General features: G+C 45.4%; 1 protein-coding gene across 3 annotated transcripts; it reads left to right on the top strand.

Annotated features, from left to right (window-relative positions):
* Window positions 1–143: 143 nt before the first annotated feature.
* On the top strand, window positions 144–22,322 carry HEMK1 (HemK methyltransferase 1, mitochondrial release factors N(5)-glutamine). 3 transcript variants are annotated; one of them, XM_079317321.1, is made up of 11 exons: window positions 144–579; window positions 613–886; window positions 1,365–1,456; window positions 2,449–2,542; window positions 13,601–13,750; window positions 15,767–15,831; window positions 17,572–17,621; window positions 18,835–18,940; window positions 19,670–19,765; window positions 21,498–21,608; window positions 21,941–22,322. In XM_079317321.1, the coding sequence occupies exons 2-11, from the start codon at window positions 626–628 to the stop codon at window positions 21,975–21,977; spliced, it is 1,062 nt and encodes a 353-aa protein (XP_079173447.1). In that variant the 5' UTR covers window positions 144–579; window positions 613–625; the 3' UTR covers window positions 21,978–22,322. The 3 variants fall into 3 exon arrangements, with proteins under 3 accessions (XP_079173447.1, XP_079173446.1, XP_079173448.1); XM_079317320.1 differs by having other exon boundaries at window positions 149–579; window positions 21,495–21,608; XM_079317322.1 differs by lacking the exons at window positions 144–579; window positions 613–886; window positions 1,365–1,456 and adding an exon at window positions 1,887–2,015 and having other exon boundaries at window positions 21,495–21,608.
* Window positions 22,323–27,884: the final 5,562 nt, after the last annotated feature.

Here is a 27,884-nt window from a genome sequence, read left to right as displayed (position 1 = left end):
AGCATCCCTGCCAACCTCTGACTTATGGTTTATGACCAGAGAGAGGAATAAAAGAAATAATCTTGGAGAGACTGATGGTCTTCCTACAGGGAAACAAGGTTACTCACCTGTGGGTTGAAGAGCCAAGGGCTGGAGCTCAAAGTTGGTGTGTCAGTGGCTTTCTGGGACCAAGGATGAGCAGGAGAGCTGTGCCTGTGTGTGGGCAGCTCATTTCTGCCCTGCCATGGGTATGGACTGGCCTCTGACCTCTGGAGATGGGCTGCTCTGGGAAGAAGTGGGTTGAGGTGGCTTAGCTGGTTGGCTGTCATGTGAGTCTTTTTTGGGGGTAGTCCTTTGTTACTGGTACAGTGTGAGTTATTGGTTTTGTATTTGTGGGCTTGGATTAGGGCAAGCAGTCTGCATTCTGTCACAGGGGAACCTGTTATTTAGTAGCCCAAGGAATTCACACTCTTCTCTTGCCTTGTTTTCTAGCCTAGAAGAGCTGCAAGTGCTGCCCTGTGGCGAACTCACTGACTGGTCAGCTGGTGCTTAGCCAGTGCCTTGTGGTAGCACCAGGTGAATCTCAGCACTGACAGATCAGTAGGTGTCAACAAGGAACACTGTGGAAGCCAGAAACTTCGCCACAATGAGATGCCTCACCCATCCACTGCTCAGGAAGTTGTTGAGCCTCCCACCTCAGTGTGTGCCAGGGCAAGGGACTCTGAGTAAAGGTGCTGTCCTCAGTCTAAAGCAGTTATTTCTGAGGCAGAATTGCAGTGCAGGACCTGGGCTCATGACTGCCACTGATATGGTCAACTATTGGCAGAAGGTGTTTGAGACAAATGGAATCCCTGAAGCACGAGAATCCAGTCAATACATTGTGTCATTTGTCCTGGGAGCAAAAACAGTTAAGTAATAGGGAAAGAATAAGGTCTGTGTGTGCTTCTCAATTCTTCATTTTGATTGAATCTCTTTATCTCATTAAGAGGGAGTAGAACAACTTATCCTCCTTTAGATGGCAGAGAGGATGAGGGGTAATTTATTATTGCCAGTAGAACACTCAGAGGTCTCTTAAAAGCTCTCTTTTGCAGACACTGAAGTATAATATAAACATTCACCCTGACTTGCCTGATTAAGTGATTGTTAATTTAAATTATTATTGTGAACCTCAATTATTATTGTGAACCTTTCAGAAGAACAGTTGTAAAGGTTTGTTTCTAAACATGCAGATAGGTTCTTCTGATTGCCTTCCAGCTGGTTTCCAGCAGTCCCAGGCAATTGTGTTTGTCTGCATCCTGTGTCACCCTGGAGGATGCCCTTGGCAGAGTGGCAGAGAACCCTCCAGTGGCACAGGTGAACAGGTTTTAAAGTGACTTTGTCTTCAGTTTCAGAGCTTGGATTCCAAAACCCTCCACACTCCACTTACAGCACTGCAGCAGGAGCAAATCCAGCGGCTGAGCCACAGGCGGCTGCAAAGGTAGGAGCATCTTCTTGTACCTGTTCCTTTGGAGGGCTTTCCTTCAGCCTAAAAGCAGCCAGGAGAATGGCAGCAGGGGGAAGGCAGCTCAGATGTCAAGTGATTGTGATTGATTGTGGTCTCTCATCTCTCGTGGTGGTTCAAGGGAGAGGCACAACTTGTCCACCTGCAAGGCCACTGTCCAGTTGGTCAGGCCCCAGCCTGCACTAGTGCATGGGATTATTCCTTCCCAGTTTATATGATTTCATATTACTCCTTGCTGAATTTTATGAGATTCCTATCAGCCCATTTCTCCAGAGGTCTCTCTGAAAAGTCGCACACCGATCTGGTCTGTTAACTGCTCCTCCCAATCAATTCTCTGTCACCACAGGCATGCCAAAGGTGCTCTGTCCCTTCACCCAGACCATTAAGGTGTTATGGGATATTGATCCCTGGGTACTCCACTAGGAATCAGCCTTCAGCTGAGCCTTGTGCTGCTGAAATAGGTGTTCCAAGCCTACCAGTTCAGTCAGTTTCCAGCCCACCTCATTTATCCAGTCTGTACTGCATCAGCTTGTATGTGAGTATGTTATGGGAGACAGTGGTAGAGCCCTGGGGAAAGTCAAGATGTGATTTGGTGCAGAAGCTTGTCATTGTGTCATGTGTGACTATCAGCTCATTCAGGAATGATTTCCCCATTGTAAATTTGTGCTGACCAGTCCCAATCACCTTCCTGCACATGGCATGTTTGGACACAGCCTCAAGGACTCTTTGTTCCATCACTTTCCCTGGTGTGGAGGTGAGGCTGACTCACCTGTAATTCCCAATTCCAGTGCTTGATAACAACCTGGGCTGTGTGAGGGGAGCTCCCCCTGCTCCCACATGCACACAGCTGATGCAGTTGCTGGCCCTGGGCAGGGGCTGTGGCTAGCAATGAGCTAAGTGTGGCACAAGAGCTCCCCTGGTCACCCAGAGCGGTCCCAAAGCGCTCACGCTCCCTTTGCCTGCTGCAGGATGCCAGTGCAGTACGTGCTTGGAGAGTGGGACTTCTGGGACCTGACCCTGAAGATGAGACCCCCAGTATTTATTCCACGGCCTGAAACAGAGGTATGAAGGTGGGGAATGTGCTGGGGCGGGCTTGGATCTGTGAGTTACGTGACATGATACAGTCAGGGTATTGTTGTGAAGGCATCCTGTGTGTTGTGAGGCTGCAGTGATGAGGAAATGAGATCACTTTTTAGAACAGGGGAGATTCAAAGCTTGTGATCTGTAACTGATGCTGGTAACCTTTGCCTCCTGCCTCAGAGGGAGGGATATTGCAAGCTGATGCATCCCTTAATTACACAGAAATCAATTGCCATTGGTGGAAGGATGTGGCTTTGCTTTCCTGAGTTCTGTTACAGTAAGGACTCCTGAGAAGTTCAAAACATCTGCTGCTATATCCCATGGGCTTAGTGCATATAGGAATCTAAACATTGTCCAGAGGTTGCCAGCCTAGCTTTCACTTCCACAACATAGCAAGGAAACTTTTAGTTTACTAGTCCTAAGGAGGGCTTAGGATTGCAAGGTGAGTTTTTTGTTTATTTTTATTTTGGATTGGTTTGGGGTTTTTTACCTTCTGAGAATTCATTTTCTTTTGGAGCCTGTGTTAACTTTGGGAGATGAAGTGGGTTTTTTTACCTTGCCTTTTTATTAGTCCCAGAAGCTTAAACCTGTTTAGTCTAGTAGTCATTTCTTTAATTGTTTGCCTGTTGTAATGTGCAAAAGTTAAAAGTTTAAGGACAAGGACAACCTGTGCTTCTGTCGTGTCCTTTGAGGGAAAGGGTGCTACTGAAATCCATGAGGGAGTTCCAGAGCATTTAGTGGGAATCAGCACAGCTACAACACAGACATCCTTTCAAGTCAGAGAGAGTAAGACTATTTAAAACCATCAGCAGCACCTCATGGAGAATCTGCTGAGCCCTAAATCATAGTGCTGCCACTTGTATCCAGAGAAGTTGGGAGCTCTCTGCCTGGTCTGGTTTTGATCACTCTGTGGTGATTGAGTTTGGAGATGGAGCTCCAAGAAGTAATTTTGCCAGTTGGAGCCTGCAATGGTTGGCTTTGTTATTGTCAACAGTATTTCTGCTGTGGATGATTCAAGAGAGTATTTCCAACCTTCAATTCCCAATTAGTTCATGGATGCAGTAGGAGCATTGGAATTAGGGAGAACTTGTATGTTCTGCAAGTCAAAATATCTGCTGGTGAGGCTTCCTCTGGAGCTGTGCTCTGGTTGTCCCCATGCAGTGCCAGGCTCAAAACAAAGACCTATTGTGTGGAGTGGAAGCTGGGCTGGCCAATGTTTGAGAATGTTGTTAATAGAGCCCACATGCCTAATTTTGGTAAAAGCATCTCCTCTGGCCCAAACTGGAGTGCAGTGTTGTGTTTGAAACCACATAACATACCCTGGTGCAAAAATGGAGTGTAAACAGCTTAACCCAAACCTTGTCTCTGGCAGAATTTTTTTTGTTGTGTTATTTAACTTACTATGAGGGAACAAGCACTTTTATTACAGCAGTTTATGGTAATGATTCAGGGATGGAGCTCTGTGGGCAATGGAGACTTTGCTTGTGATGTGCTGGGGAGGTTCCTGTGACAGGAGAGCCATGAGGAAAAAATCCAGCTATTCAGCAGCACCTGGCAGGACATGGCTGTAGCCTGGTGCTGCTTTCAGGAGCTGTGTCCTGTGTGTAACCTGTGCACAGAGTGATGTCCAGATCCTTTCCTTCTGCTGGAAGAAAAGCTTGGTAATCTCTTTGTGTGATGTGTTTGGGTTAGACTCTGCCTACGTTTCGTTTCATCAGAGTAAATTTTGCAGCCTTTGCTGGACTTGGAAACTGCAGTGGAAATACCTGCTTTCAAAAATGTCAAAATTCATTGCATCTTTTGTTTTCCTTTTGTTTAGAATTTGTCTGTAGTGTTCTTAAAACCAGTAGTGCTGGAACTTTTCACCAGGTAATTTCTGTAAATAGTAATTATTCTTTAGGAAGCAGTTAATTGTTATCCCAGGTTCAGGTTTATCTGTGGCTGCACACACAAGCCACGTGTCTTGTTTTTGGTTGAGAAAATGTGACTCCTTAAACGGACTCATTAGTACAGATACACAGGCAGCTTCAAAATTTTCTAATTTTCTCTTAGTAGCTTCTGCAGGTGCTCCTGTGTGTTGGAGTCTGAGAAGAAGGGGAGCCATGTTTATGACACACATGTTGTTCTCTGGTTCAACAGAAAGGTTATGACTCTTGCTCCCAGTGCTTTGGTTAATGGCATGAAATTAAACACATGATGACCCAAACCATGAACATTGTTTAAGGCCTGGGGACAGAGACACATGCAGAGAGAGAAGCTTCCTTGTCTGCTTAATTCTGTCCTGTGTGAAATCTGCCCCCATGTCATCTATTTAGTCCTCTCTGGTAGCTGAGCCCTCTCCTGTTCTCTCCCTCCAGGAATATTTTTGCAGCACATGTGGCTTTGTTCTGCTGTTCCATGGGAATCCAGCTGGGGAGGGGACAAGCAGCCAAAAGGAGGGAAAGAGAAGCTCCTGTTGAAGCTCTGGCCTGCTGGGAGGAAAGCTTTGGCTGGCTGCTGTGGGTGCTGAGTAGATTTGTGGGGGCCTTTGGAACTGGCCATCCTCCCAGCTTCCCTCCTGGGGCACCAGAGCCAGGCTTCTGCACTGGGGAATGTTTGGACCAGAGGTATGGGGTGTGCACAATCTTTGTTAGTTGATTATTGTGGTGTCAAGGCATTCCTGTCTCAACACTGCTCCCTCACTATTAATGGAGAAGAAAGATCTTTTCCCAAAGCAAGTATTTTTTTTTTTTTTTAACTTGTAAAATTTTAGAAGGCCTTGCTTTGGGAGAAACAGGACGAAGAGGAGAATTCAGCCAGCCATGGATGTGTCATTCCTTTTTGTCCGGGTGGCTGCAGGCTGGCTGATCCTCACCGTGGCTTCTTTGGGGAGTTTTGGCTTGGCACACCCGCCTGGTACCCGCAGAGGGCGCTCCAGGCTCGCCGAGTTCCTGTCTGTTCGATTTCCTACCCCTTATCCCACGATTTCTGGTCCTTGTCAGAAGGATTAATTGTTCAGTGGAAACAAAAATGGCCATCTTTTGTGCCTCGCAGATATTGATCCGGGCTCCTATAGCAGATGAGGGAGCAAAATGACAAGAGAAAAAGTGGGTGTGAAGGGTTCCTTCTTCTCTTGACAGTCAGCAGTTAAGAGCTGTTCTTAGCCAAAGCTGGATTTGAGGCCATCCTGCTTCATAATTGCAAATGGATCTGACCCCCACTGATTGGTTTAATCCCCTTTGGAGTCTGTCTGTGTCTAACCTCCCTGGCATCTTGTGACAGCAAATCTTGTATTGTAGGTGGGAAAAGTGTATTATTTACATCTGGTGCTGCCTGCTCATTTAAGCATAACAAAAAACCTTTAGTTTTTACTGTATAACACTTAAACAATTCACTACAGTATTTGTAATTTTTAGTTATATCTCTGTCTATTCTTTTCTCACTCGTGACTTTTAAGCTCTTTTGCTTGTTTCCCAAAATAAGTTGTTTCTTTCCCATGATAACATGTTTGAAACCTGAAGTCAATGCTGTTTACTTGCACCTGCCTGTGGAATGGCATTTATTGTGTGAGGTGTTCTGTGAAAGCACTTGAGTCAAATATTGGCTCAGAGAAACCTTTCATAAAGTTTAATTTCTATGTAAACATAATCATTAACCTTTCAAGAAGATCCAGCACACATAGAAGGGAGAGTTTTCCCTTCCTGATCTGTGTATGCAAATAAACAGATTGCAGGGTGGGCCCTTTCTCTCTCCAGTGTTTTATGTCAAAGCAGTGACCTCTTCTGTTCCAATCAGTGCTGAAAGGAATCCTTTGATGCAGAAATGTCCTTTCATTTCCTTAGTTTCTTCACCACAGATGGATACTTCTTGGAAAGGTCTAAAGGTCACATTGTCTAGTGAATACAGCCATTAATCAAGAGTCAGGAGATTGGCTTTTTTTTCATAGTTTTGTCTCTGAGCAGTTGCCTCTTCAAGGGAAGACTGCTTCCCCTTTCTGTGTAAAGGGCTTCCCAGTTTGGGAAATGGGAAGGGTAATAGTGCCCTGTCTTGACATGGTTTAAGGTCCTTTCTTGAAAAATATGTCTAGACTTGTATAAGTCATATTAAACATAAATGCAGTAGAGCATTATTTAATAAATCAAAAATTATCCACTGTCTGTCAAAATAGAGCTGTAAGCAGATGTGCTAAAGATGGAGCCTTGCTGTTGAGTCCTCACAGATCTGATTTTGCCCATATGACAGTCAATGCTTCATCAGAGTGTTGGAGAACAATATTTTCTGAAGGTGGGCTGTGGCACAGAGGCTGGGGAATGGAAATCACAAGGTTGTTGCTGAAGAGGAATTGGAATTGCCCTTTGAGCTAGGCACAAGTGTTTAATAGGATCATATAGAGAAACAAACAGAGCAGCCTGTGCCTTGTGGCTGAGGCACTTGTGCTGCCACAAGGGCTTGGAGGTAGATTTGGGATCTCCAGTATCTTAGGGATATTGGCTGACCAGGAGCACCCAGTTTTTGCTGCCCAGTGGGCTGATGAGGTCTTTCAATGTGGGCCAGGGGAGTGCCATGTGCATGTAGCAGCATTAAATAATGAGTATTGCAGCACTGGAATAGCTGCAGAACTATTATGCCCAGTTATGTTACTGACTGCTTGAGGTAGAAATGGAAAATAGGATTTGGAGGAAAAACAATACATGGATTAATAGGTTGAAAAAGTCTGCCTTGTTGTTGAAGACTATCTAGCTCATCAAAGACAAGCTTAGGGGTAAATTATCTGGCATAGAACAGCAGAAATTTGAAAACTCAAGTCACTCTGGTTTCACAGACAAGTGTATAATAAGCACTATAAATGCAGAAGAAAAGGTGCACATCTCAGCAGAGAGTGTAATTAAATGCTGAAACAGTGTAGCAAGAGTCTATTGCTGGCCACTTCAAAATCAGGACAGAATATTTTCCCCTGACAGATTTATACTTGTTCAAAAGGAGATGATGGAAGAAACAGGGTTGTTCCTGGCTGACTGGCCAAGATGTACTGTGGTGGTAGTTTCTGCTGGCTTCCTATGCAAGAAAACAAGACTCTGCTAGTGCAGAGAATTGCTTCCAAGTTGATTTTCAAGACAGACTAAAAAATGGAAAATTAAAGCTAAAGTTTGTGGTGAAGACAGGGAAAGCAGCAGCTCTTCTTTTAAGTCATGCACAAACCTGTTCCCCAGGTTAATTTATATGGACTTTTCTAATATGTTCTCCCAGATTTCTCTGTTGTTAATGCCTGTATTTTTGGAGGGGTTTAATCTCCCTGTTGTGATTGAAAGAGCCTTTGTTTCCATGCATTTCTGCTGAGTCCTGTAGCTCATCAGCAATGAAATCAGGATGTAGAACTAGAATTGAAGCAAAGCTCTAAAATGGTTGTGACAGATGGGACTCAAGGAGATTCCCACATGGCAGGGGGGAAGGGAATCCATTTCCTCCTCCAAACTCTTTTCAAACAACAAGTAACTGGAGCTAGGGATTAGCAAGCTAGACTGGTGCATCTGTCCAGATGCTGTGTCTGGCAGTGGTTAATACCTGTATCTGCAGAGAAAGAAAATACCTTTCTTCTGGAGAGATGTGCCTGACTAGAGCTCTGTGCTGGACACCTGAGATATGGCCAGTGTACAGCAACTTGGATCCACTCTTGCCCCTCAGGCATGGCTAAATTTAGACATGACAGCTGTGGTAATTTCTCTTGGGCATGAGCACATGTGGGTTGCTGCCTGTTGGTAAAGTCATTTCTGGTGCTGTCAGTGTCTCTGCTCCAACAGATGAGGCAGCACGTGCATGTGCCCTGACATCAGGAGCTGCTGCTGTGTGACCAAAGCCCAGCCCCTTCCTCAGTGCTAGCTGTCCTTTGACATTCTTGTCTGTCATTGCTAATGCCTAAAGCCACCTTTTCTTTCAGGATCAGTGGCTCCTCTGGAGTTACTCAGGTGCTTGATTCCATACATTTACAGTAGGACTTCCATGTGTTTCATCCCCACATGAGCCATTTCCTTAAGAGCTGGACTCAGTGATCCATGTGGGTCCCTTCCAGCTCAGAATATTCTGTGATTTTTCTCTTTCCTACTATGGTGCCAGGCAGAAGAGCCCAGGACAAAGCCCCTGCCTGCCTGTGAAGCAGTGGGCTGGTTTGGTAGCTTGGTTTTAGAAGTGAGATATGTGGCAGGTATATTCTAGGGCCATTGCCATGAAGTTGGGTTTCCAGCTTGGCTTCCTGGTGTTTGTCATGTGCTGATTGGCAAACAAGTGGGCAAACAGGAGGGAGAGGTGATTGGGTTAATACCAGATCAAGTTCTAAGGAAAGTCCTGGATTCTGAGAACAGAAGTTTCTGGAAGGCACACAAATATGTGAAACATTCCCAAGAAGTGTATGAGAACAGAGAGAAGGTTACCAGGGTTTTCCTGGGGTTTTATGCTTTCCTTATCCAGTTCACTGACCTGGGAATTTAAAGTCTCCTGCCACTCTGGTTCTTATCCCTGGAACCTTGTGTTCCCACTTTCCCCTGGGATGTGGAAAAAGGGTGCTTGTAGGGAGTGCAGTAGGAGTTGGAGACTTCCACCCTTGCCTTTCCCATTCCTCACTTTCTTTTGTTTTATTCAGTTTGTCCTTTTTGATGGGTCATTCCCAGATGCTGGGCTGCAGCAGAGGATGCCCTCAGCTCTGTCCCTGTGTGTCCCTGTGCTCAGCTCTGCAGACACCCTTGAGCCCAGGAATCTCTGCTGCCTCTTCTCGACTCAGGGAACCCAGCTGAGCTGTGCTGGTTCTGCCTGGGCTGCAGCTGTGCAGCCTCTGTGGTTTGGGTGCTGGCAGCCCCTGGCCTCACACTGCTGTGTGCAGCTGCACTTCACAGAAATGCAGTGAACCAGAGCCCTGGCCACAGGGCAGAGGTGACACCAACAGCCTGTGAGAACAGAGAGGGTGCTGGGGGGCCTTGGGCAACCACACTTGTGGGTGGGAGGGTGAGGCAGAGGCTCAGGGGAAGCTGGAGATGTTCAGAGTTTTGCATTTGTTGTGCTCAAAGAGAAGATGGGGGTGGGGGAGCGGGAACCCAAAAAAACGACAGTGTGAACTTAGGGTGAGTCTGGCAGTGAAGCAAGATTTCCTGGAATCATAAGGTGAGAACAGCCTGTGAGTGGTTTGGCTATGAGACAAAAGCTTGAGAGCCTCTTGAGTGCTGGAAGCTAGGTAGCATGAGAAGCAAATATTTGTGTCCCCTGTACATGTAAGTGCAAGGTCATCATCGGATGACAGAACAGTTGGGGTTGGAAGGGACCTCTGCAGATCATCCAGTCCAGCCCCCATGCCAAGGCAGGTAACCTGGAGCAGGTGACACAGGAATGTGTCCAGGTGGGGTTGGAGTATCTCCAAGGGGGAGACTTCATGCCCTCCCTGGATAGCTGTTCCAGTGGTCTGTCACCATCAATGTAAAGAAGTTTTTCCTCATGTTGAGGTAAAACTTCTACATAAGGTTTGCTTCAAGGAAAAGCAGAGGCTACTGACCCCACTTTTCCACGTGACTTCTGTTTCTACCTCCTAGCTGTTTGAACATCTCTGCTCACCTATCTGTGGAATGAAATGTGCAGTCTGTCCTTGCATGCAGTTGCCAACAGGTCCATCATGGGGCTGCCCAAACCATGTAGGGGACCTTCCTTCCCTTCCACCTTGCTGCCATTGCTAGCAAAAGTGGGCAGAGAATTTTAGATTCTTTCTGGTTCTGTTTTCCATTCAGTCCTTTCACTCTTTCCAAAATTTACTTTTGCTTCAGGAAGGAGCATCTTGTTCAGACTAGAGAAGAAAAATTCTTTCAGATGTTCCATTTCCCCATTCTGACACAATTATCACACTGATACCCAGTGTGTACACCAGGCTCCAGGATGAAAGTAGCACTGTTACCTGTAGCACTGGTTAGCAGAATTTTTTTGTTGCACATCGCGTTGTAACTGACAATAATGATTCATACTGTAAGCAATAATTTGAATGTTAATAACTCCACAACTGAGTGTTCATTCTACCCAGTGATTTGCATGCTGTGGGCAAATATGGAATTGGGTCACAAAGTGTTTTCTTTTACTTCCCAGTGGAATTTTTGCAATTTCATATCTCAGGCTCCAAAGCTGGCGATCAAACTGATGGTTAAAATGGCTTTTGGTAATGTTAGCATTATATTAGCATGAATTTGTGCTCTGAATCTGTTCAGTCTGAGAAGACATGGGGTATCCTACCCAGTGAAGACCCCAGCTTTTGGCCAGTTGCTGTTGTCCCAGTCTCAGTTTCTCTGTGCCAGTCCCAGGCACCTCTTTTTAGCATCACTGGCCTCTGTTGCTTTTCCCCAGCTATGGCTCCAGTTGGATTCATGTACAAAGTCTGGGAATATCTGACTTGCAGGGTATTTTGCAGTCTTTGTATGAATGCTGTAATACTCAGCCAGAAATACTTCATCTCCCAAGATGAGATTTGAAAGGGGCTCTGCTGTGTTCTGCAAAGTACTGTAATTTATCAATTTCCAGTGATGATATTTTGGAGGTGATGATGTTATTGGAGAAGCACAGGTTTTGGCTGGGTCATATTCTAGAAGATGAAAAATATTGAACAGAATCTCAGTAATACAGTTTCAAAACAATTTTGGATAATTTAATCATTCCTGAAACCTAGTGGCACTGGGAGTGGGATGACTGGACATACTCTGTATCATGGTTGCTGGATTTTCCTGATTGTTTGCCAGTTAGAATACATCATCTTCATTGCTTGTCAATCAGGTTGAAAATAGTTATTCAGCTTTTATTGTAGTGAGGTATTAATGTCTGGAAAATTATGCTATTCCTTTAGGTTGTCCCATTATTTTTTAGTCTTTTAGTTTTTTACTATTATAGTAAATGTGTACTATGAGAAAACCAGCCTCAGTAAGAATTATAAAGAAATAACTCAGTCAATGAGGTTAGGCAGTCAGAAAGCAGGATACAAAGCCTAAGTAATATCAACATCCCATTTTATTTATATTTTATGTGGTAAAACCTGAAATCCGTCATGTTTAAATAGGAGCTTTGGCAAGCACACTAAAATGCTTTCATGGTGGAATGTGTAAAGTAGGCACTCCATTAAAACCCATCAAGCTTAAAATTACTAATGATAAACCTTAAAGAAGTTAATAAATGGTTAGAATAGTTCTAGTGTATGGCTGTCACATTTGGACATTTGTAATCAGTAACTTGTGCTACTCTGGGAACAGATGGTTCTGAGTTACTGTGGAGATTTCCAGGAAATGTTTGTAAGTGTCCAGAAATGGCTGGTATGTAAAGAAGTGATTTAATAGCCAAGCAGAATTTTTTGTGTGCCTTTTCTGTGGTCTTGGAATCCTCAGCACCTCACCTGCTTGGCCAAAGCAGCTGTGGCTGCATTCTCTGGCTGTCTGCAGAGCCTGAGTGTTTTCAGGCTGATTCCTCTGGAGCTGTTTGAATGGCCATGGCCAAAGCCACTTCTCACAGAAGTGGGTAGATCAGGTGGGGTTTTTTTCCCTTTTGCTGTCTGAATCCTGTAATAGTTTCCTCCAGCTTGGGAGCCTGTGGGACTGTTTTCATCCATAATTGTCTAGGAAAGGAATCTGATTTTGGAGGCTGTTGGCAAAACTCCCATATGAGGGCAATGCCACAGTGGCCAGGGCAGGGCATTTGTGATGTGGCTCCTCATCACTGGCTGAGTATATTTAGATATCAGTCCCCAAACTTGCTGCTCCAGGGATGGTTCATCAAAGCTCACCTACCTGAACACTTCATTTTTACACCTGTCTGCATCTCCCTTCCCACTTACTGCACATGTGGGGTGGCCTGTCATGAAGGATGACCAGCAGCTATGAATCTCTTCAGTAACAGTGCAGCTTTGCACAGGGCATCTCTTATGCTGCACCCCAGTTAGGGTGAGAGATCCAAGGAAAGGCACAAACCTGTCCAGTAAAGGTTCCTGACAAAAGCCATTGTGAAGTAAAAGAGAAGCTGATCTGCCTGCCAGGACTTGTTCCTTTTAAATATTCCAGCTTATGCAAGTTATTTTTTGTAAATTTTGTTAAACTTGCTGGATTTGCAGGAGAGATCCAAGAGCAGCCCTCTGAAGTGGAGAATCCTATCCATGCTGGGAACACCTAGGGCAGGAGGTGTGTGCTGTGGTGCCCTGAAAGCACAAAGATGGGGGGGAGCTGAGAGCACCTGCTGAGCTGCTGATGCACTCAAGGTGTTCATAAGGTTTCCATCTTACAGTTTTCTCCAGTGAATAACAAAGGAAGTTCATGCTGCAGTCAGAGGGAGGCACATGTGTACTTTCTCTTATATCTCATTTTTACAAACCTTAGAAATCTTTCAGACCTCTCCTGCTGTGTTGGATTTTGTATAGCATGGCAAAGGGATTTAAAAAAGAATGACATGAGGGAGGAGGCAGAAATGGCAGAACTGCATACAGATCCAGGAGCATGGATGAAAATATTTTCCATGTGACTTTATAGCAATAATATGTAGTAGGAGTCCACAGTCTGCAATCCATGCAGGGAGCTGCTCATTTAGATCATTTAGTAATTCATTGCCTTGACTTTTCATCTGCAGGTTGGATTATTGGTTTAGATGCTATTAGGAGCTGTGCAACTGCCTCCTAGTCATCTACCATACTAAGACTGTGTAGAAATCTTGAGTTTTGAAGTTTACAAATTCTAAAAGCCAACATTTTGGTGTAAATGGTGTTGCAGAAGATAATGTGCTCCAGCTGTCTGGTTATTGTTTTTCTCAACAGTGCTAGAAAATTTCAGAGGATCTGTGGGAGATTGTATCCTGAGGATTTGGTTACTAATCAAAGCACCCTGTGGGGCAGATGGAGCTGGAGTGACTTCTGGCATGTCAGTTCCATTACTACCATCTGTGTTTTTAAAATTAGCAACAAAAATACATTTCACTGGATACAGAGTTAGGAAATTTAAACTTCAATCCTCAGATCACAAAGGTGTGAGTCAAAACAACTCCCTTAGTAATTTTGTTTGTTTGTTTTCTTAGGATCTTGTCTCTTTAGTTGTGGAGGAAGAATTGCAGAAATGTGAGAATTCAGCCCTCTGTTTCCCAGTTCCTGTTCCTCATCCTGTCATCCTGGAAATTGGCTGTGGCTCTGGAGCAATTGCTCTGAGTCTGCTCTGTAAACTGCCACAGGTGAGTTCCCTTCAGTACTCCTGGTGCAATAGATGCCTCTGTTAGAGGACAGTCCCACTCTGCTCATCTTCATTGAGGTGTCACAAACTTCTCTGATGGAACTTTGGCAGCTCAGGTCACTGATGGGCTCTGTAAGTTCCTAGCAGGTAGGGGAGGGATATTTGGGAATTGCTCCCTCTCCCCATATGTCTGCAGGAATAGTAGAGAATGAAAGAAGTGAATATGTTCATTCTTGAGCTGCTCCATCTCACTAATAATCACCTTACCTTGTAGCACTGGTGGGTGTTGGTTTAAGATACTAACCTGTGCTGAGGACAGGAGAGACTGAGGCAGGGGCACTCACTCTGTTAGAATTTATGGGGCAGTCATCTCTAAAAACCACCTTGCTGTGAATCAGAAGTGTTGTCTCTCAGAAACTGAAGGCTAAATAATACAGGAAAGGGATTACCATAGCATTGTCTGTACTTGGGATCAATAATGCAAGCAAATCTCACTGTCTCAACTGCCAAACCATATTTTTGTAGTCTTTTGTTCCCTAGGAACAGCCCACAGCTTCTGAACAGAGTCAAAAGAGCAGGAAGGGGACTGAGATCTGGGTGACCAAAGTCCTTCTTGCCCCTGATTCTTGTGGTGTGTAACATGTTTATGGAGATACTCTTGGTCAAGAAAATGAGAAATGAATCCAACATCTCATTGCATGTGGTCAAGGGAAAAGTATTCTACTCTCCTCAGAACTGCAGACCAGCCAGTTCCTTCTCAGGACTGAGAATTGCTGTGGCCAGCCCCTCCTCATGTAGAATTACACAGCCCCTGCTGTGTAAGAATTAGAGGTTGATGCCTCTAATGGAAGGGGTGTTCCTCCTCCCAGTCCTGAGAAGGACTTGAGCTTCATGACTTCGGAGTATAATTGCTCTGATTTCCTGAGCTAGGAGAAGAGCTTTATGCTTTTTTTCCTTGCTTGTTAACTTAAAGAGCTGTGTCAGTCTGTCTCTGTAACTCATAGCAGTTCTTTCCCAGCCCAAACTGCTGTGCCCAGGGAAATAAGGAGCCTTGACTGATTTGAATTAGTGGTAGCCACACTGACAGCTAAGTGGAATTACACTCTGGATAATCTCCTTAGTGTTTGAGGCAGAATTTGGCACTAAGGTACTGAGAAAACCATAGCAACTTTTCATTTATGGCCTCAGCTGTGTCCTTCACCTTAAGGGTGAGCTTCATGTGTGTGGATGCTGGCCTGGGACCATTAAACTAATCCCCTTAGAAGTAATAGCAAATCACACCATCATCTCCAAATGCAAAGCAGTTTTATCAGGCATGTGTCCTCTGTGTCAATCCTTATCAACATCTGTGCTTAAAAAAACATTGAGCAAGGCAAAACCAAGTTAGGCCTCTGCCTGTGGTTTTCCCATGGTGGAATTGAAGGTCAAGCAAATCTCTCTTTGTGGAGCCCTGTCTCTTACCATTATGCTGGAGAGCTCTCAAATACTTGACACACAGTCAAGTACATGCAGTCAATACAGGCAGTGAATCCAGTGTAAGGACTGCAGTGGAGTAACTGGGTAAAAGGTGTCTGCATAACAGATGGAAAATGCCAGGATCTGTGTCCAAGTGGTTGTGTTAGTGTCAGGAGAGATCCTGTCTGTTCTAGGGAGGATAAATCCAACAACATGACCTTCCTGCAGTCTGTGCTAAGCCCAGACTAGCCAGTGTTGTCTCACCCTGCCAGGAGCAGGGAGGGCTCAGGTGAGGTGAGTCACTGTGGCTCTGCTGTTGTCTGTTCTGGTGGGCTGCTGGCTGTGCTGCAGAGAGCCTTCAGTCACCTTAGTGCCTTGCACACACCACTCGTGATCCCAGCTATGCCCTGCCTGCATTCCTCAGGAGCTGTTCCTTTCAGGAGCCAAGAGTGAGCAGTCTCTTGTCAGTTTTGATCTTGCATGTTTGGCAGAGCATGTCTGCTCAGGAATCTTGATGGTATAACACCTGCTTGGTGGGGTTTGTTGTTTTTTTCTGTTCCAGAGCAGAGTCATAGCCATGGATAAAGAGGAGGCTGCCGTGGATCTCACCAGGGAGAATGCACATAGGTACAAGACCATGTATTAGTCATTTTTTTAAAATTGTTGTTTGAGAAAGACCAAGAATGTCTTGGTCATGTACAAGAATACTTGTACATGTGGCTCATGTTTATCAGCACTGGAAACCAGAAAATGCTTAGTTGTTAAGTGTGCAACAGTTCAGGAAAAAAGCAGCTTATGTTTACCAAAGTGTATTTCTTTGGCTTGTGAATGTGCTTTGCAAAGACAACAGCCTAAATAAAGCAGTGGTACTCACATGCTGTTTGTCAAGGGTTTTCAAAGTGTTTTTGGTAACTACTCTTTCCCCTGTCTGTGAATTCAGAAAGCTCAGGACTGGAGTAGGAATGTTTATATCAGTTAGGAGGGTAAGGACAAGTGTATCCTGAGCCTTTCTCTCTCTGGCTCCCTTGATCATTATTGTTGGGCTTGTTTCTGTCCTTGCTCCTGCAGAAATGCTTGCACAGTCAGGTAGCACTTTTCCTCTGATGTGCTGCATGGTGTCCCTCAGCATCCTCCCTGCACTCTTGGTTTGGTGGGAATGGTGCTGCTGGATCCTGTGCAGTTCAGACACCTGTGCTGTGGCAGGATGGATGTTCAGAGCTGCTGGCTCAACACCTTGTGCTGAAGTCACAGAGATATCTGTCAGGTTGTCCTCCACTTCCTCAGTTGGTTCTTCTGTCAGGTTGTTCTGGATGGTCACTACCACAGGGAGCCCCAGAGCTGGAATCCCAGCTGAGTCTCTGTAGGCTTTGTCAAATGAGCTCCAGATTGCATTTACATCCTCAGTAACTGCTGGGCCCTGGGCATTAATTAGAGCCATCTCAGAAAGAAGTCCTGTTGCTATTTCTCATGGTGTCACAGTACAGCTGTGAATCTCAAGTACTCATTAACTGGGATTTCTGTCCACAGGCCCACATACCCCTCTTTTCCCAAGCTCCTGCCAGCACTGGGGGGACTAATTCTGGTGCTGACTGCACTGGGCTGCTTTTCTTCACTTCTTGCAAGCCCCATCTTGTGTGTGAGTCTGAAGAGCTGAGTAGGAACAAGCCCTTCCCAAACTGGTCACCTCACTGTTACCCTTTGCCTCCTAGCCCAGTTACAGGGAATGGGGAGCAGAGGTTTCCTCCAAATGTGTCAGTGTCAAACCAAATTCTGTTGCAATTTTTCATAGATATAATAAAAGCTGGCCAGATCTTTGTCTCCTTGATAGACTATAATTCTGGTCTCTGGGGAAAATTGTCTTGCTTATTAACATTGCTTGTTGGCTCAAGAGTGGAGGAGGGAGTATAAATACCATGTCAGAGAGCTTCATATTTCTCCATGGATATTTTCATTGCGTCTCTGTGATCTTGTCCCTGGCATGGTGCCCTGTAGCTCTTGGGAGAGAAGCCAGCAGGATAAGCTGTGTTACTGCTTGACTGACCCCAGCTTAGATCCTGCCTGCCTTCCAGAGCTCCCTTTTACCAGCTGTGTTCCCTAGATGCTTAGATGAGTCTTACTGGATCAATCCCTCCCTTTCCTGATGCCTGTGTATCCTGATAGGGCAGGACCACAACAAAGGAAGCAAAACTTGGGTGTGTAAGGCCACTGTGGTGGGAAGAGAGAACATGCTGGGAAGGTCTTGGCAGTTGTGAATATATGTGTATCAGATAAGAGGTGCAATATTTAATGATCTATTTGTAAAATGTACTGTTCATGAACACAAATACACCTCCTAATCTTTCTCTTGTTGCATTTGGAATTTTACAGGCTGCAACTCCAAGAAAGGATTCACATCATCCACCAAGATGTTTCACACTGTAACTCTTTTCACTGTTATAATCCCCCTTTTCTTTTTCCCTTTTATTCTTTGATGGGTGGAGGGAGGCATGAGGGACAGCCAAGAGACCACTCTGGGATGCAGGCAGTAGAAAAGTGTTGAAGTTAATAGAGAAAAAGATCAGTAAGTGAGCCAGTATAGCTTTTCCCTCCAGAGATTTCCAGGGCAGATGATCAGCTGACAGAAGTCTCTGATTATATCAGAAAGTGAATTGTTCCTGAGTTTAGATGTCCCAAGGTTGTGTCTGAGCTGGGAATCCAGGTGCTCTTTACTGTTGCTGGGGAGAGGCAAATACATAAAGAATGTAATTCATTCCATGCTGGCTTGGAGGCATTAGATAAACATGTACATGCCTGTCTCTCCATTGATGTCAGAGGGAGCCCATATGTTTAGCTTAGATTAAATACCCCCCCTTATTCACCTGAAATTAGGTTATTTGAACCAGGAAAGGATGCTTTTCTTTCCCAGAGCCAGCTGAAACCAGTTAAAACTAAGATTTGGTGGGGCCTATCCAGTTAGGTCAATAGTGCTTGGCCTTTTGTTAGCAGCTGTGGAGCCAGGAGCTGCAGCACTGTGGTTCATTAGCACATCTTTCTGACACTCTGCTACCTCTCAGAGCTGAAAGTCCCGTGCCAAGAGGCTGCCTGAGTACAGTGCCACACTCAGGTGGTTCCAGCAGGGGTGATTTAGGGCTGGCCTGTGTTAGACAGCAGCGGGGGTGTAGGGAGCTGCTCATGCTCTCAGAAGAGCAGCCATTGTTGTTTTTGCTGAGAAGCCCTGGCTGCTGCAGCTCTGTGAGAGGAAGGATGTTCATCTGAACAGCCAGTTTGAGCTCCCACTTAGGCCTTTGTGGGCTCTCTGAGTTCTGATTGTTGCTTTAAATCCAGGTGGACACAGAGCTCCAGGGCATCAAGCTCCTGTGCTTTTTAATGTGTTTTGTTAAGCAGAGGGGTTTCTTGATTAAAAAAAAAAAAATGATAGTTTGTGCTTTCCTTTGTATCACTCTTGCACTCCTGGGACAGGGATCAAGATACACTATTGCAGAAAGAAATGGGAAAAAATTTTATTATCTCAAAGCAGAGCCAAACACGTTTACATGTACCTGGAAACAATTTCCTGGGCAGGGTCTTGACAGTGAGCTTATAGGGAAGATGCTGTGGTTGAGAGCTGCTTGTGATTCTTTTTATTTCTAGGTTCTGCCAAACAGCTGCTGCTCTGGGGCCCCATAGATGTCATAGTCAGTAACCCCCCATATATTTTCCATGAAGACATGGCTTCCTTGGATGCAGAAATCCTCTGGTAATCAGACAAAGAGATTTTTCCTCACCTGTTCCTTGAAGCAAGGTTTTCTATCCAGTTCCTTGTACTGCCCACAATTGCACACAAAACATGCAAATGTAATATACACATGCAAAATATGGGTGTGTTTATTTGGGATATAATAATACAGGCTTGCTTTGATACTGCTTACAGGTATGAAGCAACATGGAAGTGTTTTAAAGTTTTATTAAAATGGAAAAAGCACTGAGTTTGAAGTTAGCAAGTTCCCAATCCAAAACTGATTGTCATTCATGTGAGGAGAAAGTCCTGCCCCCACCTCTGTACAAGATGTTCACCAGAGCAAGTTCTGACAGTTGAACTTTCTGCATCCCAGCTGGACCTGCTGGGTTACCCACAGCCTGAGCTGCTGTTTGGCATGGATCAGTGAAGCCCGTGCTGTAAAACACCCTTGCTCTCTGGCCAGCTTAGAGAGAACAGACTTATATGTTTGACCTGTGAGACCCTAGCTACATTTGGCTCCTAACTTTCAAAAATACTTGAAGGGATGTTTTCTGCTTGTGCTAAATGTGAGGTTTCTCAGTCCAGTGATAGCTGCTTTTTCCCTCCCTGTATTTCCCATAAAAAGGGGTAAGTGCTGTCACCTGCTAAGGGAGCACTGCAGGTCAGGTGCCCCTTTCTTGGTGGGGTGATGCATTCTCAAGGGCTACAGGAATTGCTGTCAAATGTCTTTTTCTTCCCACACTCCAGCTATGAGGACCTTGATGCCCTAGATGGGGGAGATGATGGCATGAGAGTCATCAAAACAATTCTGGCTTTGGCTCCTTCTCTTCTGAAGGTTTCTGGGTAAGCACTACACAGTTTTGAATTTCATGTCTTTTACCCATCCACTTCTTTAAATTCTGTATTTCCCTGTATGAAAACAAAACAGAGGGAAAATAGTTGCCATATTGTCCCCTCATTGCCTCAGTTAATAACAGCAGTTTTTAAAATGTCAAGTGTGTAAGCAAAATTAGCTTGAAATTGGTTAATAAAGTGGTATGACCCCCTTCCTTGGCTGTTAGTGGTGTTTCCTGGTCATTAAGTGAAGTGAAAGCCTTTGAAGGTCAAAGCAGCAACAAAAAGAACATGGAAGACAGTAGCCAAGACAGAGTGCAGAAAGCAGGGGAGCTTTCTAAGGTGAGTAACTGATGGAAGCAGAAGCAATGGAGAACTCTTTGAGGGTGGATGTAGATCTCCACTTCCCTCCCATCCTTCCATTAGGGGAAAATTTTTTCTTGTAGCAGTATACAATATTGAATATCACAGGAGAAAGATTAGTCAGGGATAATTTCTTAAATGTTAAATTTCTCCATTATTAATATTCAAGACTGATAGTTCTTATTCTCTGTCATGTGGGATCCATTTTGAAGATCAGTGTGCTGATACCCTAAAATCTGAGTGTGATGTTCATGTACCAGGGCATTCACACACCCTGTTGAATATTCCTAACATTTGGCCACCATAAGAGAGGTCATTGAAATTCTGCTGTTTTGAGAAGAAGAATGGGAATATTGAGAGGCACAGTGCATGCAGAATTCATTTCTCATGCTTTGTATGACCACAAGAGCAGAAGATGCTCCTCAGAATTTCCCAGCATTAGAAACTGGTTTATGGGCTTGCTTGTTAAGATTATTTATTTTCCTTCTCTTTTTGCTTGTTTAATAAGGTGGAGCTCCCATTGAGGAGTGGAAGTTTTTTAAGGTCAGAAATGAGATCCACACCCAGCTTGTAGTTAGCTGGGTGAATTTGTAAGGAGTATTCAGTGTGGAATGTTTTAAGAGTTCTCAGGAGAGATTTGATGGGGTTTGGCCTGTGTCCTTTGCCTGCTAAACATGTCTCTTGCTGAGTCCCAGGCCATAACCAGCTCCATCACTCCCCATGCCTGTGAGCTGGGGTGGTTCTGCTTTTGTCATGGAAGGGGACATGGGGAATTGAGCCAGTGTCATGAAGCCTGGCAGAGATGGAAATAGCCCTGCAGTATCCTGGTCCTGGTGCCCTAACTGAGGTTATTTGAGCAGTTCTGTGTAGGCCTGAATGCTGGTGTTGTTTCCATAACTGATTTATGGAGACATTTATTGTGGAAGAATGTTGTGTTCTGACTTGTATTTCATGTCTCTTGCTGCTTATACACAGAGGGACTTCAGGCTGTCAGACCAGTGCTCAGTGTTCTTGCAGCATAAAAACTGCCTTCTGCCCTTAAATCTTCAGGGATTTCAGAAACACACTGCTGGTGGTATCTCTGGGTGGGCTTCAGAAGGGCTCATTACATCTCAATACAAGGCTTGAACTGCTTACACACAGTACCATGAGAATTCCCCCCAGATCAACACTCTCTCCTGAAGGAGGCAGCTGGGATCTGCCTCTTACATGGACAGCTATGATCTGGTTTAGGGTTGTTGGATTGCATTGTGTTTACTGACCTTTTAATTTATTGCACTGGTCAGAGTCATAGAGAAAGAAAGATCTTAGTTTTTATTGATTTAGCAACCTAAATGTGCATCTCCCCAGTTCTACTCCCAAATGTGTCTTTCAGAAGTGTGTTTCTGGAAGTGGATCCCAGGCATCCAGATATGGTGGAGCACTGGCTACAGGCACACCCAGACTTGCTGCTCACCCTCCGTGCCATTCACAAGGACTTTTGTGGCAAGTAAGTCTTTTTTTGCCTTTGCATTTTGGGAGGTTTTGTGTTCTTTGTAGAGTATGTCCCTACACATATGTATTTATGTATTGAGCAGCTTCACAGCTGAAGCCAGTCTTTGACAAAACAGGGGCTCCCTGGTAGTATCTCAGCCTTCTGATATCCTGAGACAGCCTGGCAAGTGTTTGAGTCAGAAATTCTGACACAGGTGAGCATTTCTGATGGGGTGACTGGCTCTGGTGGGGTTATTGCCACTGGAAAATTACTGCTTTTATAGGATGGAGGTAGAGCCACATGGTCCCTAGTGAGACTTAAAGCTCTGGTGTTTCTTTTTCCCACAGGCCTAGGTTTCTGCACATCCAGAAACAAAGCAGCTGACAACTGTGTCAGACATAACTCTCCTTGCAGGATGCTTTTTGCTCTTGAGCTCAGCTGAACAGCTTATTGAGAACTCCTTCTGCCTTGTGAAAGGAATCTCCATTCCCCAGAGTATTGGACTCTCCATGCAGTGACAGACCCCTCATTTCCTGACTCAGACCTCATCCAGAGATGCAGAATTCAGCTGAGCATGTGGAAGTGTTTCACCTTCACTGAATGAAACATTTTAGTCTGCTCTGCTAAAGTGACTCGATCATCTCAGGACCCAAGACAGAAGAGTTCACACCTCCAGATTAAAAATACAACTTCTTAATGTGCCAAATCACCCATTTGATCTAGAAAGAATTTAATTATCATTTTTTAAGTTGGCCTTGAGATGCATTTACATAGAATGTGACCAGATGGGATGATAAGCCCATACCCTAGCTTATATTGGCACATGGATTTGCAGGTATAACAGGACATAACTGCTGTGCACATTTCAAATGCAGTTGTGTTCCAGGATCCTGCTGCTCTAACAGCAGATCACCCCTTGTTTCCCATTCCTGCTGAGTGATTGTTCCTGCAGGATCAGTGCACATATTACAACACCTGAATTTACAGCCCTTGACACTTGGTGGATGCTGCCAGAAACAGTCAAAGCATTACAACAACGACAGTGCTTCAGATCAGGGTCCTTAAAATAATTTCACTGCAACTATTGGAGATGCTGGCAGGCCTGAATGAACATCTGGCACCCACACATTGCTATGATAGTAATAGAAATACCTACATTCCACATGAGGCATTTAATTGCAACACTTTACAGAAAAGGCCAGAGTCACTACTCTGGTTGTGCAGATGGAGAAGTCAAAAAACAGGAGGTGAAATGACCTGTAGAAAATTTGACAAGCTGAGTTTGGAGTAGGATCCAGTCTCTTGAGAGGCATGGGAATAGCTGAGATGTCTCTTTGGGAAGGGTGACTCAGACTGGGGCAACCTGAAACAGCACTGAGAGAAGTGCCTGAAGTGGACAGTCAGCATCATGTCAGTGTAAGTAATAACAGGATTAAATTCAAGCTGCTGCTTCCTGCTGCTGCTGCTGTTTCCAGTGGTGCAGGTTCCCTTCTGGACCATGGCTAGCCAGGGAAGGAAGGAAAGCAAGCCAAGGAAAGGGTCTGCTCTTGCCCTTCACCCATTGTACATCTCACACTACATTGATCCACCCCAGTAGTTTACCACGTCCTGTACACTCTTTACTTCAATTTGTGAGTCTTCTCAGGCCTGCAATACCTGCCCTGCTTAAACACAGCAGAGAAAATCTAGGGAAGGAGAGAATAAAAACAGGTCAGTTAAAGTGCAGTTGAGCATAGGTTTAGAAATACCATTTCAGTACAGCTGATTTCTGGCCTCCTAAAGCCATGAGTACAAAGTACAGTCAGAGGGATGGTGTTTTGTGGGATTGTGGGGGTTTTTTTCTATTAGTAATTTAGGGATATTTTTAAAGTTCAGTCTGTCAGACTCTGTTTAAAAAAAAAAAACTTTGAAGAAATGAGTTCTCAGATTTCTTCTGGTTGTTAGCAGTGTTTATGTATGAAACAGAGCATTATACACAGCCTGCTTCTGCAGGAGGCCTCAAAAGCTGGATAGTCCATGGGCTGGTGGGAATGTTAAGCAGCATCATGCTGCATTCTTGAGGGGATGGTGGGCTGGTTCCTTGCAGCAGGCTGGGGTTAGGTGGCCCTCTAAGATTGCCAGTGGCTGGACTGCAGAAAGCAGTGTGCTTTTTCTTGGAAGCATCAACCAATCTCTTGTCTGAGCCCTGAGCAGGACAAATCCCCTGTGAGACAAACTGTTGGTCTAATCCAGTAGGACAAGTGTTAAATTCCTGTCTTTCTCACTAAAACACTTGCATTTCTGTCTGTTTGCACTTCATAGTGGTCATATATCTTGGCAAATCACATGATGCTGCTGAGCTTTTCATAGAAGGAGAAATTGCTGTTCCTCCCAGGAGGCTGGCTGTTCCTGCTGGACTCGCATCCCAGGGAATGTGCTGGTGGAGTACAGTGTGTTCTCAGTGCTTTACACACTTTGGCCCTGGCTCCTCTTGGTACAGAAGCATGGCAAAGCTCTTTGGAGGTTTGAAGGAGCCTGGCTGGAGCCCTGGGCCATGTCTGTGTTGCCTGGGGGCAGGAGGTCGAGCTGACAGTGGCAGAGCTCCAGGCTCGTGAGCTCTGCAGGGGCAGAGCTGCTTCCTGGAGCCACAAAGGCTGAGGCTTCACTCAGCATTCTGCATAACCCAGTATCTGACATACATTGAATTTTCTGGGAATTTACTAAGTCTTGGGAACTGTATCAAAATGGTGATTTGATTCCTGAGGTGATGCTCTCAGAGAGGCATTGTTGCTTTCAGAACCCTGAGGAGCGTGGTTGTGTTTGTGCTCCCGTTGTTTTGGGGGTTATGAGGTGTGTGGTATCTGCTGGGGTGACACCTCCCTTCCCCGAGGAGCAGCTTTGGCAGAGCCCTGCAGGTGGAGCTGCGGCCCCAGTTTAGCTGTGTCCATGCTGGAGACGCTCCAGCCTCAGCCTTCCCGCTTTGGGCAAGGTGCAGGCCCAGGGGAGGAGAACTGGAGTCAGCTAAGGGCTGCGGTGGAAGTGCTGCAGATGGGCTTTAACCCCAGTGCCTGTGCTGGGGAAATGGAACTTCCACAGTGGGCTCGTGTCAGGAGGCTGGCAGGAGACTCAGCTGTGGCACAGGAGTGTCACATTTCCTCCTGCTGGGAATGGGAGGCCCAAAGCACCCTTAGGGCTGGAGGTCAGAGATGGTTCCCATTCTTGTTCTGGTGTACTGTCCATGTGAGCACCCTGAAGTGCAAGCACTGATCATGCTTTCAGTCTCACCTGAGATGTGGGGTGGAAGGGACTTTGCAGGGACCTTAAAGAGACAAACATTTATCCCCACTGTGTTCTCTGCTGAGCCTGTGCTCTTGTAGGGCTGAGACTGCTTTCCATGGGAGGAACTGGCAGACACAGAGGGACTGCATTAGGGTGACACAGGGCATCTCTGGGGTCCCACATGACCATGTGTGTGTGGATTACTGGCCAGCACTCAGTTTCTCAATGTAGGGCTATAGATCAAAATGTCTTGGAAAAGAACTTGACAGTCAACTAGCCCAATTTCCTCATCCAAATAAGCATCAAACTTGCCTTACATCATTACTGACAAATGTTTGCCCAGCCTGGCCCAGAGGCTTCCATTGCTGGTAAGACTAGCATGCTATCTGTTCTGGAGCTCTGTGGTTCTATCTGCTAGAAAGTTTTCTTTTGTCATGGCAGCTCTGCTGTGACTAAAACTGAGCACTTCTGAGGTGTTCTGGGGTAGAGAGCACCTGTTTCTCCCCTTAGAGCACCCTCCATGTGGAAATCTGTTCTCATATTTCCTCACAGTCTTCATTTTTGGGACAAAGAACTCCAGCACTTCTTTCTGTAGGCTGCTTGTACATGCTTCATTCCCTGCTTGAAAAATGTGAGGGGGACCATATGTGCTTTAGACTTGTTAGAGGTGATACTTGTGCCTCTGGTGAGTGGGATAATAAAGCTGTGAGAGCTCACCCTGTCAGAGCAGCTATTTCCCAAGTGAGCACCAAGCCAAAACTTGCATTAACTTTTTTTTTTTTTTTTTTTTGGGGGGGGGGCAGGGAAGTTACCAAAAACTCAATTTAAGTTTTAATAAAATACAATCCTGAGGAACAGGATTAATAATAAGGCTTCTTACTCACACTGAAGAAGATAATGAGGTACCAAGAGAGGCTTAATGCAGTTTCTAGGCTATTTCCTCTTCTATAGATATTTTGAGATGCTTTGAGTTCAGTGTCAGAAGTTTCATATACTCTGTGGAGGTCATGTCACAGTCATCAGTGTCTTTTCCTTGGCACCTGCTGGCAAATCTCAGTGTGGTCCATCCAGTCTCTGGGGAGCACAGGGGCATTTTTATTAAATTAATCTCATCTGCTGCTTGGTGGCAGAACTCAGCATCCTGCTACAGTGTGATAAACCAGATGGCTTTGCTGCTTTCCAGTGCAAACCCAGAGGATGTGGGAGTGAACAGAGCACCAGCAGTTGCTTCTCTGCAGCAAGTGCTTCTCTGAGCACCCTGAGAGCATGGCAGGGGCTGCTGCAGAGGCTGGGAAGGAGCATCCTGTGCACAGCAGCCACTGCTGCTCTGACAGTGCATAAGTGTCAGATGTGCTGTGCTCCAGACAGGTGCAGAGAAGTGCTGCCACATATTATGATCTCTGTGGTTTGACTCCTTAGTGTGGTTGATGTCAGAACTGTGGCTTTGTTTAAGTGGCAACTTCTAGCTCTAGAGAGCTGCTTCATCTGCTCCCTTCACCAGCACACCTGAATGGTCACCCTTCAGTGTTTTGTGTGCTCATCTCAGCATTTTGGGCACAGTGAGCATCAATGTGATTTCAGTGGCAGCTGCCCTGTCAGCATTACAGAGATAACCATGAGCAAGGTTATTCCAGGATGGAAGACCTTAGAACCACTGCATGTGAGCAAACTGCTGCCTGGGGAGGAAGGGGCTTGACCCCACTCAGTGTTTGCTCTGGGTTCAGCTTGCTTCAAAGGTCTACATAAGTAGTTTGACACTTCATCCTTTCTTTTGTGGCAGCTGGGATGTTCTGAGATCATCCTGTCCATGGCAGGGGTTCTCAGGTTCTGGGCTGACATTTGCAACATAGCAAAGAAGAGTTTGCCCTCCAACCATCCAGTGGCAACAGATGTGGTGAGAAACTGAGGCACTGCAAAAGAGCCACGGCAGAGTCACAGCAAGAGCTCATATTCTCTTAGTGGCAGTTCTGGCAAACCCAGCTGTAGCTGTACTTGTTCCTCCCTTTACTGGTGTTTTAAATCGTGTCCATCTCAGCTGTTCCTTGGAAGGATGATGGTGCCTTGAGAACAGAAGCAGTGATTGTTATTCCTTGATGGAGAGTGTTACCAGAGAGTTTTGAGATTTTGAGAGCCATGGTGTTGGGACGTGACAGGAGGGTAATTTCCACAGTGTGTTACTGGCACAGCCATTGCTAAATGCTGCAGAACCTGAAGGCACATGAACAGCAGGTTGTTTAGAGGAAGGGAGGGGTGAAGAAACCATTACATGACACTCATCTAGGGAAGACAAGAATCTTGGGAAAGGATGTGTTAAAACGAAGCTGAGGTTTTAGGAGGGAAGGCCTGTGCTGCCACATTCCTGCTTTGCCACTCTGAAATCATAAATAGAAGTGTGGGACTGATCTCTGTAAGGTGCAAGTTGTACACAGGAGGCAAACAGCATTTCTGCTCAATGCCTGCACTTTGGCAGGTGAGTGGAGCCCCTTTGCAGCATGGATGGATTCCTGGTGGACCACAGGTGATAGCAAGCAACAGTGGACAGAGCACAACACTCATGATCAAGAGCAGAGCACTCTCAGTGTGTCACAAAGATGCCACTTTCTATAAACACAGTTTCTATTGCCTGGCAGGGTGTGAGTAGAGGGGAGACAGAACTCTGCTTCTCAAGACGTCCTCAGCAGTTGGAGATTTTTGATTCCCACTTTATGTCAGCTGTTGCTTACCTGCTGTTTCTTCCTTTCTTGGTGGTCAGCTTGTCTCCCATGTTTTGTGCATACACAGCAGCATGCTCACAGTGGATGTGTCCATCAGCTGGCAGCACAGTGTCTGTGGCCATGGAGTCCTTGCCTTGGCACCTGAGCTGCTGCAGGAGCTGCAGTGCCCAGCAGTGCTGCTGGGGGAGTGGTTTCTGCCATCCTCTCTGTTCTTACTGGAATACTCATGTGAGACTGTCTGGAATGTGAACACAGTTGCTTGGAAAAGGCTTGAATTATTGTAAAATTCCTGGCCTGGCATTTGGCAGATGATTAATTA

Source organism: Erithacus rubecula, assembly GCF_903797595.1.
Source record: "Erithacus rubecula genome assembly, chromosome: 13".
NCBI classification, from domain to species: Eukaryota; Metazoa; Chordata; class Aves; order Passeriformes; family Muscicapidae; genus Erithacus; species Erithacus rubecula.
Note: the sequence above shows the minus strand (reverse complement) of the source record. Positions and strands in the feature narration are given on the sequence as shown.